The following is a 13,297-nucleotide window of genomic DNA, read 5'->3' as shown; positions in this document are numbered from 1 at the left end:
AGAATATTTTGTGACACTTGAGCAACATATGAAATACAAATTTCAGTTTCCGTAAATGAAGAATTTGACCTAGTGTACCCTCTTCTTATAGGGGAGGATAATATTCCCTGAGTCTCTCATAGTATTAGTCAGAAATGGATCACATGCTCACTTAGACCAGGGGTTGGACCTCCTTCCCTTGAGAACTAGAGATCTCCACGCAAAATTCAAACGGATCAGGGCACAAGCTTTAAGGGTATAGCTTTGGGGTAGGCAATAAATTTAAGGTCTGCGCAAGGCTGACTAATGGTGAGGCTGATTTTTGACCTTGGAAAGACAACCAGGAATTTGAACTATTTTACATGAGTGGAATCAAGCAATAGCTTAATTCCAACTTTTCTAAGACTTAGAACTCATTTTAAAAGAGAATAACTTTTCCAAATAGCTTCAGACAGTTTTAAGCCATAGAAGTAGCAAAGTGAGCTGAGCAACTTTAACAAGTTCTCCTTGGCCTTTTCTCATAACATTCCATGTTCCACAGCTGGGACCCGTCTGCTGCTGGAGAGAAGAGCGCGCCTCCTTCTGGTGGTGTCGGGCTCCACAGTCCTCTTAGAGTCAGAGTTCACGTTCATAATGGCTGGCCCGTCGGGATACCAGGAGTGAACTTTGCCACTGCTAAACAAGCAATCAAACAGAACTCTAGTAATAGCTTACCACCAAGGGCCACTGCAGCATGTAGAAGAGAAAAGCCAGGATGTGAACACACAGGTTCTGAAGAGACATAGAGACATGAAGCAGCGCCCCCCATGAGTCAGAGCCCCTGGCTCCATGAGCAGAGCATGCCGCAGCAGATGGCTCCTTCAGGCCTCCAGACTCCCACGTTACACAGTCCTTTTCTGAGCCTCTGCACACTCAAGTCAGCAGATGGGCAAATGAAGGCACAAACAAGGACTAACAAGAAAAGTAATGTAACTTTTAAACTTAAAAACCTCGAAATGCCAGCTCAAAGAGAGGGTTATGATGTGGTAGCTTTTATAGATGTTTAAAAATTTGAGCTGCTCTGCTTATTCCCTGTGTCAGTGTTTCCCAACTTTTTTTCAGTCTGTGACTTTGGTGAGATCTGTCTCCACAGTCTTTTCCTGTGTTCTTTTGACAGTCCCACCAGCCTCTACAACCCACGCATGAACGTAAATGAGTCACACCATGCAGTCCATAAGGACCATGTACACAGCAAATGAAACACTTTGTTTCATAGCAACTGCCTTGACCAGTTCCCTGCGTAGCCCTGACTTTATAGATGTTTCCTAATGTCAGAAGATGCTAGGAACTGGTCAAAGGAACCACACACATACATTCAAAAGTCATGATAGCATTTGCCTGTCACAGTGAATGGGTGAAAAGAAAGAGAGCCAGGAGACCTGGCATCAGCTCCTGGCCACATCAAATACCAGTGGGTCCCAGGAGCAGCGAGGGTGAGGCCAGTGATGCCAGACCTTAAATCTGACTCAGCTCCTAGGATTCAGCTCTGGAATGCCACCCTGTTTTAGTTTATACAGCAGGGCATACTCTTCACTGATTTCTTTGGCATATCGATATTTAGCTAGCGGTATTGAGCGTAACCCCTGTTTCATTTTCATTTCACACACAGGACTAATGAATATATACTATTTAGCTATGAAGTTGAATAAGCTTTCAAGTTCACATGATTAGTAAAAGAAAGGTAAATTAATGTGCGAGACAGTTATTGTCCAAATCCAGTGAACTAAGAAAATGTTGAAAGAAGGCAAGATGGGAAACTTCTGGAAGGTAGCCTCTTATAAAAAGTGATCTGCTTTAACAAGTAAGATTGTGTTATTTTGTGTGTGAGCTGAGGTCTGTCTCATTACATTTATGTAAATATTTTCAATGAAATCACAGTCTAAACATTTTCAGAATTGTCCCATATATACTAAAATCAGAACAAGCTTGCTACTTTTTATGTGACTGTAATCTTCATTTTATTATTGTCATGTGAGAATTGAAATAGCCCTCTTACTGACATAAGGCCTCCAAACCTCAATCAAGAAATGTTCCAGATGCTACTCTGTGCTTTGCCCTGTGCTAAGAGTTTGTATGTATTTCTGTTTAAATCATGTCCTCTTCAATTTAATGACTACAAATTGTTCAAAAGTTATTGGAAAATGTGATGCCCTTAAATGGAAGTAATATTACTTATGTGTATTAACATTACTATTCATATTATTTAATATTATTAAATGATCACTTTTCATGCTCAAATTCCTGCTTAATATTACTATTCCTGTTCAAAATGCATAACCTGAATCTCAGCATGAGGAAGCACTAGACAATTCCAAAATGAGGGGCATTCTATGTAAAACTGGCCAATACTCTTCAAAAATATTAATGTCATGAAAGATAAAGTAGGCTGAGGGAATGTTCCAGATTAAAGGAGACAAAGGAGACATGACAACTAAATACAATGTGTGATCTTCAATTGGATAGTGAATTGGAGAGGGGGAAAATTGCTATTAATGATGTTATTGGGATAATAGAAAAAAATTGAAAATAAACTAGGGATTAGACAGTAGTATTATATTGATGTTAAATTTCCTTGATTTTGGTCATTTCCCTGTACTTACATTAAAAGAATGTCCTTGATATTAGGAAACACCAGCTAAAGAAAATAAAAGAACATCATGCCTGCAATTTACAGTTTATTAAAAAAAAGTATGTTTGTGTGTATATATATATATATATATATATAATGTAAAGACATACATGTATATGTAAATGAGCATTCAAATGTGGCAAAATGTTAAAATTAGTAAACCTGGATAAAGCATATATGAGAGTTGTCATACTAGTCTTATAACTCTTCTGTATGCTTGCAATTATTTCTAAAATAAAATAAAAGTTAAGAAAGGTGTGAGAACGTACTGTATACTTCTGAAATCAGTTGCCTTAAGAGATTTCACTCCTACTAAACTGAACATTATCTTGAGCAAGGCACTGATGACTAATTTGAGATGAAAAAGTTTTACAACTAAGTTTTGCAAGATTTATTTCCACTGTGAAAAGAATGCTGGAGACGGCAAGTCAGGGCAGAGGGAAGCGGTCATTAAATCAATTTTGTGTAATGGGAACTCAACCTCTCCATTTCCTCTTCATTATCCCCATTCCTGGGAAATCCCTCAAAGAAAAAAATAACAGATGTGTATTAAAACATCCTCCCTATTATGCTCACTTTCCATCAAAATCAGGCTGTAGGGTAACCCTGTCACCTCACAGCTTGCAGTCCTCAGCAGCCCTCCAGCTTCTGCTCCCTTTTGGGCAGTGGCCCCAGGACTTCCTCTGCCTGGAGGCCCCAGGCCGTGCCTTGTCACCTGAAGGAGGCTTTCCTGTCCCTCCAGAGCTGCACTGTCCAGCACACCAGTCACTGGCACACGTTGCCAGTGGACACCTGCAATGTGCTGGCCTAAACTGACATGTGCTGTAAGAGTAAAACACACACTGGATTTCAAAGACTGTGTGAGAAAAGAACGTGAAAGATCTTGTTAATAATCTTATATGTTGGTTATATGCTGAAATGATGTTTTAGGGATATTGAGTTAAATAATGCATAATATTAAAATAATGTCAACTGTTTCTCTTTACTTTTCTTCACGTGGCTACCAGGACATTTTAAATCACAGATGTGGCTCACATTAGATTTGTATTGGACAGTGCTTTTCATATGGCACAGGACAGTCCCTTTCTTTATGCACCTGCCGCACACCTGATGCATTTCTATCAAAGCTCCTACACATGCTTCTTCACCTGGCTGCTGCCTCCAGCTGGACTGTAAGCCCCAAAATCCAGGAGCCTTCCTCTCCATTCTATCCTCAGTCTCTAGCATCATGCCTGGTGCACCTGACGAAGGTTATTGTGGAATTAGTCATTAATGTTCAAAAAAGAATCATGTCTTTTTTCAACCAAGGTGAAATTCACATAACATCATTAACCATTTTAAAGTGAACAATTCAGCAGCATTTAGCATATTCACAGTGTTATGCACTGACCACCTCTGTCTAGTTCCCAAACATTTTCATCATACCAAAATAAACCCCCCACCCCTTTAGCAGATATTCCCCATTCTCTCCTTCCTATAGCCCTTGGCAATCACCAATTTCTTTCTATGGATGTGCCTATTCTCGTCATTTCATATAAATCGTATCGGACAATATGTGGCCTTTTGTGTCTGTTTTCTTTCACTTAGTTTAATGCTTTTAAAGTTAATCTACATTGTATCAGTACTTCATTCCTTCTTTTTTTTAATGTTCTTTCTTCTATTCATATTACTCCTCCCATCTGGAACCATGCCTCCTCTCTGCTTATCCAACTAAATTCATCATTCAAGAACTAAATCAAGTTATAATTTTTTCCATAGAGACTTTTCTGCATCTTCCATCTTCTCTGAACTCCTTTAGCTCTATCTGCATGACTAATTTAAATGCCATGTACCAAAAATAATCCAGCAGAAAATGGTGTGGGTAGGGGGGTGGGTGAGACAAAATTGGTCATACAGTGATGATCACTGAAGTAACCTATGGGTTCATAAGACTGTTATTCTACTTTTGTGTGTTTGAAAGTTTCCAGAATAAAAAATTTCAAGTAATGTCTCATATTTTTACCTGTTTTATGGGTTAATGTCTTATCCTCCCGAAGAGATCTTATGTTCCTTTGAAGTCAGAGAATGTCATTCATGCCTTAGTGGATGGTGGCTACCATAGAAATACAGACCACCATTGGCACTTGCTGAATTAAATTCTATCTAAAGTGCTTTAAAATTTCATTGAGAAAAAGCTGAATTTAGTTGTGAGAATAAAGATCCAAGATGCTCTTCTCACTTCCTGGCCTTTCTACTATAGTCAAAATCCCTTCTGATTTCTGCTTTAGCTTCTTCTCTCTTGGGTTTGCAATTGATCTCCAGTGAATGAGTGCAATGCCCTTGCTCCAGTATTCTGAGGCATTTCCAGATAATCCATAATTACCATAAAAGTGGAAGCCAGTGTCCATCCACATTTCTATTTTAGCCCCCTCTCTTCTTTCTCTCACCATAGAGCCCATTCTATTTCTCCCTTCTCTGTTCCACTGTTCAGTGGGCACCAAAGGCAGAAAAGAAAGGAGCATATTCATATTGCTTCCACATCCACACAGTAAACTCTCACGTCTTACTCTCCTCCTACATTAATAATTCAGAGAAAGTACTTTAAAAACAAAACTGGGATTTAAACAGTGTGATAATCCACATTTTTCTATACCTACTGCTCTTTCTAATTTCAAACTAGTAACTCCATAAGAAGTTATGTCAAAAAAAATGTTTGCAGCCAGCACTCAAAAAGAAAACCCAAATCTAGTGTCCAATTCCATCAGGTTGAAAATCAGGCTAAAAATAAGACTGCCATTGATGCTTTGCGATTGTAAGGATGGCCAGAAAAAGATGGACTGACTTTTGCAATTCATTTTTTCATCCCTGAAAACCTAGGAAAAATATTTTTATGAAAGAGTAATTTCAAAACTTAGTAAACCTGGAAACAAGGGAGTTTAAATACTTATTCATGTACAGAGCACCCAGAAAAGAGAGACTGAAAAACTAGACACAAAACATAAGTCTCTGAGTCATTTGTTAATGCTTACATCTAAAAACTGTGACTCGTATTATTAACACATAAAAAACCCACATTAGGACAAGGCAGTCACATGGGCTTTCTCTCTCTGAACTGATTCTTTAATTTATTCTGCCTTTCTGCTCTGCCAAATATTAAAGGCTTTATTTCAACAAGTCTTGTAATCTTTGAGAGGTACTTCCCAACACTGTTTTCATCACACACTCTTCATAAATAGAATGTTTTGCTAAATCATAACTAGTGTGTAACTGTGATAGACAGAATAATGGCTCCCCAAGATGCCTACACCCTAATCCCTGGGACCTGTGAGTATGTTGTATGGCAAGGAAGGAGGAATTAAGGTTGCAGATGGCATTAGGTTGCTAATCAACTTACATTAAGACAAGGAAATTAATCTGGATTTTCAGGTGAGCCCAATGTAATCACAAGCATCCTTATAAGTGAGAGAGGAAGGAGAATCAGTCTCAGTGGTTCGGTGTAAGAAAAGCTTCACCAGCCATTGCTAGCTCTGAACGGGGACACAGGCATGAGCCAGGAGCTATGAGAAGGCTTCTAGAAGCTGGAAAAGGCAGGGAAATAGATTCTTGACTAGATCTGCTCTGCTAACAGTTGATTTAGGTCCAGTGACACCCATTTCAGACTTCTGACTTCTGACCCCAGATTTGTGGGGTTTTAAGCCTCCAAGGTTTTGCGATTTGTTGCAGGTGTAATAGGGAACTAATACAATAGCTGTTTACAAGAGTTGGGGAGAAAGGGATGTTAATTTGTATTATCTTGCATAAAAACACCAGTTTGAATGGAGAAACTCCTAAAATTAAAAATGTTAACTCCTCTGCTGCCTGCCATGACTTTTGAGTCTCATTGCCACCTGCCTCCTCACATGTCCCCCTGGGGGCAGCTGCTGCAGTCATTACAGCTCAGGTTCTGCTCAGGCTGGGACTGCAGCCACCACAAGGGATGTCAGAAACCAGGATGCCTAGAGGCAATTTAGTACATTTTTAAAATGTTGACTCTTTTATCAGTATCGTTTCCAAACAAAATGATCTTGTCAATGATACCAAGTAATTGAGATGGTTCCCTTCCTTCAATGAACTATGTCAAATTTAACTCACACTATGATTTTATTACAAAATGAAACAAAACCTTGAGGATATTCCTTATCAAGAATAGCTCTCTATCTGAGTCCTACAAAGTAAACAACTTAATATGTGGTCAACTGTTGATTATCAAGGCACAGATTATCCAATGTGCAGCGCTTTGCAATTAAGAACTGCTTTCTTCTTTACCTCCATCCGGCTGCCTACCTTTTTGCCTATTGCCTTAGCCCCTGCCCCTTGACAGGGAGGGAAGAAGAGAAGACATAAAAGATTTGATCACTGTGTCCATCTCCCTATTAATTAAGGTTTTGTTACAAATGAGTTTGAGAGTTTCAATTTATTTAGAGACAGAGGTAGCTAATCTGGCCAAAAACCCAAGCCAGGACTAATTGTCAGCAAAAAAAAGGGGGGGGGCAATAATACTTAAAAATATCAGTAGTGAGTTTTCCCTAAACTGAAAGCTTTTTTTTTTGAATTATGAAAGTTACACATTTGTTGTAACAAACAAATATAACTATATAGGTTATTCACATTACATAAAACTAATAAACACTTCGATTATTTGTTTATTCATCTGTATTTGAAAACAGTTTTGTTTTTATTGTGAATAATATGTTCCCTTCATATTTGTTTCAAAGGCTTTAAAAAAAAAGGCACTCTAAAGAGCTGTGTGTGTCCTTAGGGGAGGGAGTTGGCTACATCTGCAGATGGAGTTCAGTTTCCCAGATTCTTTTTATCTATTCCTCATTAGCACAACTGAAACATCAATCAGCACTCCAAATTTCACCCTGGCCTCAACCAGGACTTCTGTATGTACTGGAAATGGTCATGTGGATGTGACTTAGAGAACACATGCAATAAAGTGTTCATGTTGCTGCATTTTCTGTACATTCTGTAACCAGACATGATTTGATTATATCAAATGTATGTTCCAGGCAAGCCTGTTTTTGCATTTAATGTCTGTTTTCTGTAACATGAAATACACAGTATGTCTTACGCAATTGGCCCTGAGTGATATAACACATAAATGCTTTAACAGCACTTTACCAAAAATTCTGCAGGTTGTTCCAAGAGTTACATGGAATTATGCAGATATCCTAAGTCTGTTTTTCACAGACTTGCTCAGCTAGTGGAGGCCTGTGCAACTGTTTCAAGCACCTTCTGGCACAACCTCTGCTATTATCCATGTAAGAATCCACAATTTCAAGTGATTTGAAGAGCTACTTCTCCGCTTGGGGGAAGGGAACGTTCAAGCATTAAGTAGCACTGGGAGGTGCTGGTCATCTAAATAACAAGAGAAAGAGACATAACTGTGACATCTCAACAGGAGCTGGGTGCGCTGAATCAGTAAAGGAACAGCAACATAGCAAGGTGATAACGTTGGAAATTGAAATCTTACTTGGTGAAGGATATTGAAATAGAGTCCACAGGAGAGGAAGTCCCTTAATTAGAAATGTGGAATCACAACCCTGAAACAGTGTGCATCTGAAAAGTGAATAAATAGATGCTAAGAGTGAGTGAGTCAGAAGCACGAGTTTTAAGAGGTTGAACTCGGGAGACCAGATCAGGCAATGCTGCTTAAGCCATCACATGATCTGCCCCAAGGCCCTGAATTAAATTACAGTAAGGAGCAGGGTGCAGTAGAGGCCAGAGAAGGACTGTTGTCCTTAGTGGATGGAGCCAGAGGAGTTACAAGTTGAACCTTGAGTGCCTGGGTCTGAGAGACTCCAGCATGAAACGTCTATGCTGTTTCCTAGGATTTCTGCTTCTGGTTACAAGACTGCCACTGGATACTGCTAAACGTGAGTAAGCTCAATTTGTGTTTAACCCGTTCTCTAGCTATTGGCTGAAATGACATGTGGTGTGAGGTAACGCTGAGCCAGAAGCTGGAATTCATGAAACTCCCCAGGATGTGTTCATGTTCACTCATTTCTTCTTCTGGAAAGTGATGGGAATGTTGAAACTACAGCAAAACACCTCCAGCTCCATTCTTTGCTTTGGACCCTTGGAAAGTAGTAACCACACAGCCCCTGTCTTACGGAGTTTTTTTTCCCATCACAATTGCCACCTCCTCTCTTGCCAGACAGTGGGAGGGTGGGGGTGTGAGGGGAACAGCCTCTGGCCTGAGAACAAAGCAGTGCAACCCACTAAACTTTGTCTGGTTTCTATCCAATAGGGTAGAAAGCTCAGATGAAATAGGGTACAACGCTAGAGACATGCTCGCTAATCATCCCAGCCCAGAAGCAGCTGCTAAGCCAGCTGACTGTTCTTCCCAGACTTGCAGGAGCTTGCTGCTGCTCGAGCCAGGGTACCGAGAGATGAAGCCCTGGTCTCTCTATTCTAGTTCCGTATTGGAAGCCGAAGACTTGTTGGCAGCGCTGATGCCCAGGTCAATGAAACCCTGATCTCCGGGGGTGAGGCAGGAGCACCCTTCTTTTAAAAGCTCCTCTTGCGTTTGGAATGTGAAGCCAGGGTTGTGAACCATTCAACTGGCCTGCAGGCCGCTTGTCTAGTCCATGGGATGGAGGCCCTCATCCTCCAGGCAGAGTTAGTGTGCAGTGGGAGAAGAAAGAGAAGCACATAGCCCAGAAGGGCCACTCCACCTCACTCCAACAGAGCGGTGACATTCACTGGGTGCAAAGTCCAGGGTCCTGATTCTGCCTGACGCTTGCTGGAGGTGCTGGGGAGGGACCCGCATCTACCCCTGGCCCACCATGTGCAGTCTCTAGGATGGCTGCTTGCTTACGTTGCTCAGGTAATTCCCGCGAGTACCTTGGCCGAGTAGATGGTCCGCTCCCTCTTCAGCAGGTAGGAAACCAAGAGCCCAGGTCTTGTTTGACTGGCCCAGTTCTGAGAGAGAAGAATCCTGGTATGCGACCTGGGGCGCCAGTGCACCTTCTCATTTCATTCCTGCTCCTTGCGGGAACGAATAGCCCTTCCATTAGGTTGTCCTCGAGGGTGGGATTTGGGGCGATAGCTGCGTGGAGAGAGGAAGAGGGGACCTGCTGGTAGCCGGGGGCGCGCGGGTTTCCCGGAGCTGGAGAGGTCCGGGGTTGGGGGTGGGAGGGCTGAGAAGGGGCGCTGGCCCCGGTGGGGAGGGGCTTGGGGGGCAGAGGCGGGACCAGGCCGCTCGCAGCAACCGAGGCCGAAGGCTGGGGCCCTGCGGGTCCTGGGAAACCCCGCGCCGCCGACGCCCGGGACGCGGGCGGTCGAAGACCCGGTGTCCTGCAGAGGGAGCCCAGCCGCCGGGACCGCGCCCGAGCGCCGCGGGTCGGATGCCTGGCTCACACAGAGGCTGGCTCTGTGACGGTCCCGTTTCCCAGTCAGGAGCGGGCCACAGAGACAAGTAGCTCACCCGAGGCCACACAGGAGGGAAGAGGGAGAAAGAGGCTTGCACGCCAACCGCTCTCCTTCCTGCAGTTGGGCACACTCGGGTTCCCTGCCCGCTGTGGGGCTGCGCAAGTGATTCAGCTGCCCCGAGCTTTCATTGCATCGTTTGCAAAACTGGGTAATGGGGTTCTTATGAGAGCTAATAAAAGATGCGTGGATACTCTACAAGAAGATATGTCAAAGAAATAATCAATCTTCCCATGTTTTCTTCCGTCTGCTACTTCTATAGCTTTTCTTCTTCCTTCCTAATTACAACCCTTAAGTAGAATTCGTGCCTCATAACGAAATTACCGAGTATCATAATTCTTCCAAGTGGTAAAGATACCTCAAGACAAATGCTGGGCATAAAAGCCACAGGGCATAAATCTGCAAAGAAGTAAAAAGCTAACCTTTTCAAACAATATTGCTTCTCTGTCACTTATCAACTTTACATTTCCCTGTATGGCCCCGGAAGATGACTGGTTATCCAGAGACAGGTAAGATTCCTCAAGGGAGGAACAACCTAAGACAGGCACAGTCACAGGGGGGCCATCAGGTGAAAAATTGGGGATCAACAGAGGTGAGGCTTAGAACCCCAACCCCCTTGTTTTGAGAGAAATCTTCTGCATCCATGGATGTTTTGTTGCCCTTGTCTAGCTTGGATTAATACTTAGTCTATAGGCACACACCTGATCATCTGCATTTGCCCTCTTACAGCAGTAAACTATGTTTTCTACCTTTATCTTGCATCTACCTACCACTCCAGCATTTTATTAAAAATAATAATAATAATAATAACAATAATAAGGGAGAAATATGGGATTCACATATGAATCAAATATAAAAATCAAACGAATATTCATATTTGACCTGATTGTTTATAGTTCATAATGCGTGATCAAAACCGAAAGTTTCTGTGATGAATGCCCTTGCACTGTTCACCCTGTAATAACTTATTTACTATGTAAGAATTTGTTCACCATGTAAGAACTTGTTCTTTATGCTTCAGAAGATTGGAGACTGTTGAGAACTAGGCTTGGGGTTGATTAATGATTGTGCATTGAGTCCCCTATACAGAATTTTATTGTTGTTAACAACCATTTGATCAATAAATATGAGAGATGCCCTCTCAAAAAAAAAAAAAAAAGCATGGAGTGGGAGAGTACTCAGTAGCACCTGGCTCCTCTCAGCGTACCTCCCAGGACAGCCTCCCCCAGAGTCTGCAGCCTGGGAGCGGAGGGGCAGAGGACTGACGGGTCAGTGGAGACCCATGCACCTAATTCTAGCCTTCTTTCCCCCAGCGCCTCTTGGCTCTGCTCAGAACAACAGATTATGAAGTTGAGAGGCCCAGCCTACTGGGCAATATAACAAAACCTTACATTCCTGGCTTTACCTTGCCCTGGACTAAATATTCTGGCCAGAAAAAATGCAGATGGGTAGCATTTAGCAGTGTATCAAACACTGAGGGATTTCTTGCCACTTTCCAATTGTAGCCTTGGTGAAAAGAAGAGAAAGTGTTGACAAAGTAGTTGGCAAGAGCTGCCTGGCCACCACCTCTCTGCTGGTGAACAGAGCAGGGAGTCCCCAGTAGACAGGGAAAAGCCACAGTCGCACTGGGTGTGACACCATTTGCCTTCATGTATTCCCTTGCCACATACACCTTTATTTTTTTTCTCTTAAAGTCTTCTACTATGGGGTCTATGTTACTCTATTTTTTTAATTCAACTTTTTATTTTGAGGTCATTGTAGATTCACATTCAGTTTTAAGAAATAATACAAAGAGATCTCTCTGTACCCTGTACCCAGATTGATCCAATGGCAATGTTTTGACAAACTATTGTACACTCTCACAAGGACGTTGGCATTGATACAGTAGAAATACAGAACAGATCCATCACCACAAGGATACCTCATACTTCCCTTTTTCACACCACAGCCAACCACTAATTAAATGTTTTTATAATTTTGTCACTTCAAAAATGTTACGTAAATGGAATCATTACAGTGTGTAATCCTTGGGGATTGGATTTTTTACCCAACATGATTTGTTGAAGTTGTTACATATGTCAATAATCTGTTCTTTTTTTAATCAACTAGTATTCGATAGTGTGGATGTCCTCAGTCTCACGTTTACCCACTGGGTTGTTCTAGGTTGGGCTATTACAAATAAGCTGCTACGAATGTTCACGTACAGGTTTTTATGTGAATCATAAGTTTCCATTTCTCTAGGACAAATGCCCAAGGAGAATTGGTTGGTTGCATGGTAATTACATGTTAGTTTTACAAGAAACTGCCAAACTTTCTTAGGCAATATACTATACCATTATACATTTCCACCAGCAATGTGAGTGCCAGTTTCTTCACATCCTCACCTACATTTAATGTGTCATTTTTAATTTTAGTCATTCTAATGGTTGTATAAAGATATCTCACTGTGGTTTTAATATGCATTTTCCTGCTGGTTAATGTTATCGAACATCTTATCCTGTGTTCCTTTGCCACCTTTACATCCTCTTCAGTGAAATGCCCAAGTCTTTTACCCATTTAAAAAAAATTCATTTGTCCTTTAACATTGAGTTTCAAAAATTCCTTATGTATTCTAGATAATATGCCTTTATTGGAAATGCAGTTTGCACATATTTTCTCCCAGTTTGTAATTGCCTTTTCATCCTCTTCACATGGTATTTGGCAGAGCACAAGTTTTTACTGTAATGAGGTCAAATTTATCATCTTTTTCTTTTATGGATTGTTTTTTTATGTTAAATCTAAATTCTTGCCCAGCCTAGAGCCTGAGGTTTTTCCATGTTTTTAACTTTTTTGTAACACCATTTGTTGAAAAGCCTCTTTCCTCCATTGAATTATTTTTGCATCTCTGTCAAAATTCAATAGGGCATTTTTCTGAGTCTATTTCTGTGTTCTCTATTCTTTTCCATGGACTTGTGTCTATTCCTTATCACTCCTTTTAAGTTTGTATTTTTCCTTGACTTCCAACATTTAAAATCAAAATCAGTGTTTTGATTATGTTTCCGGAAACACTGACTTTCTCTCAGGATCTGAGCAAGGGGCAGACGTTTCAGAATGGTGGACCTGGGAATCAAAAGATGTGAATCTTCATTTCTACTCAGACATGACCCTGAGTAAATCATATCACTTCTCTAGGCCTGAATTTCTTTATGTATAAAATGA

The 13,297-nt window shown here is 41.3% G+C and overlaps 1 protein-coding gene across 2 annotated transcripts in view; it reads left to right on the top strand.

Moving 5' to 3' along the window:
- Positions 1-8,321: 8,321 nt before the first annotated feature.
- The window catches only part of GPNMB (glycoprotein nmb), a 28,624-nt gene continuing 23,648 nt past the window's right edge, over positions 8,322-13,297 (top strand). Inside the window, exon 1 of one of the 2 annotated variants that reach the window (XM_017673629.3) lies at positions 8,322-8,544. In XM_017673629.3, the coding sequence (XP_017529118.1) occupies positions 8,475-8,544 (70 nt within the window). In that variant the 5' untranslated portion in view covers positions 8,322-8,474. The remainder of the gene's footprint in view (positions 8,545-13,297) is intronic. The other variant, XM_017673627.3, reaches the window with a different exon arrangement.

This window comes from Manis javanica, chromosome 6, assembly GCF_040802235.1.
Source record: "Manis javanica isolate MJ-LG chromosome 6, MJ_LKY, whole genome shotgun sequence".
NCBI lineage: Eukaryota > Metazoa > Chordata > Mammalia > Pholidota > Manidae > Manis > Manis javanica.
Note: the sequence above shows the minus strand (reverse complement) of the source record. Positions and strands in the feature narration are given on the sequence as shown.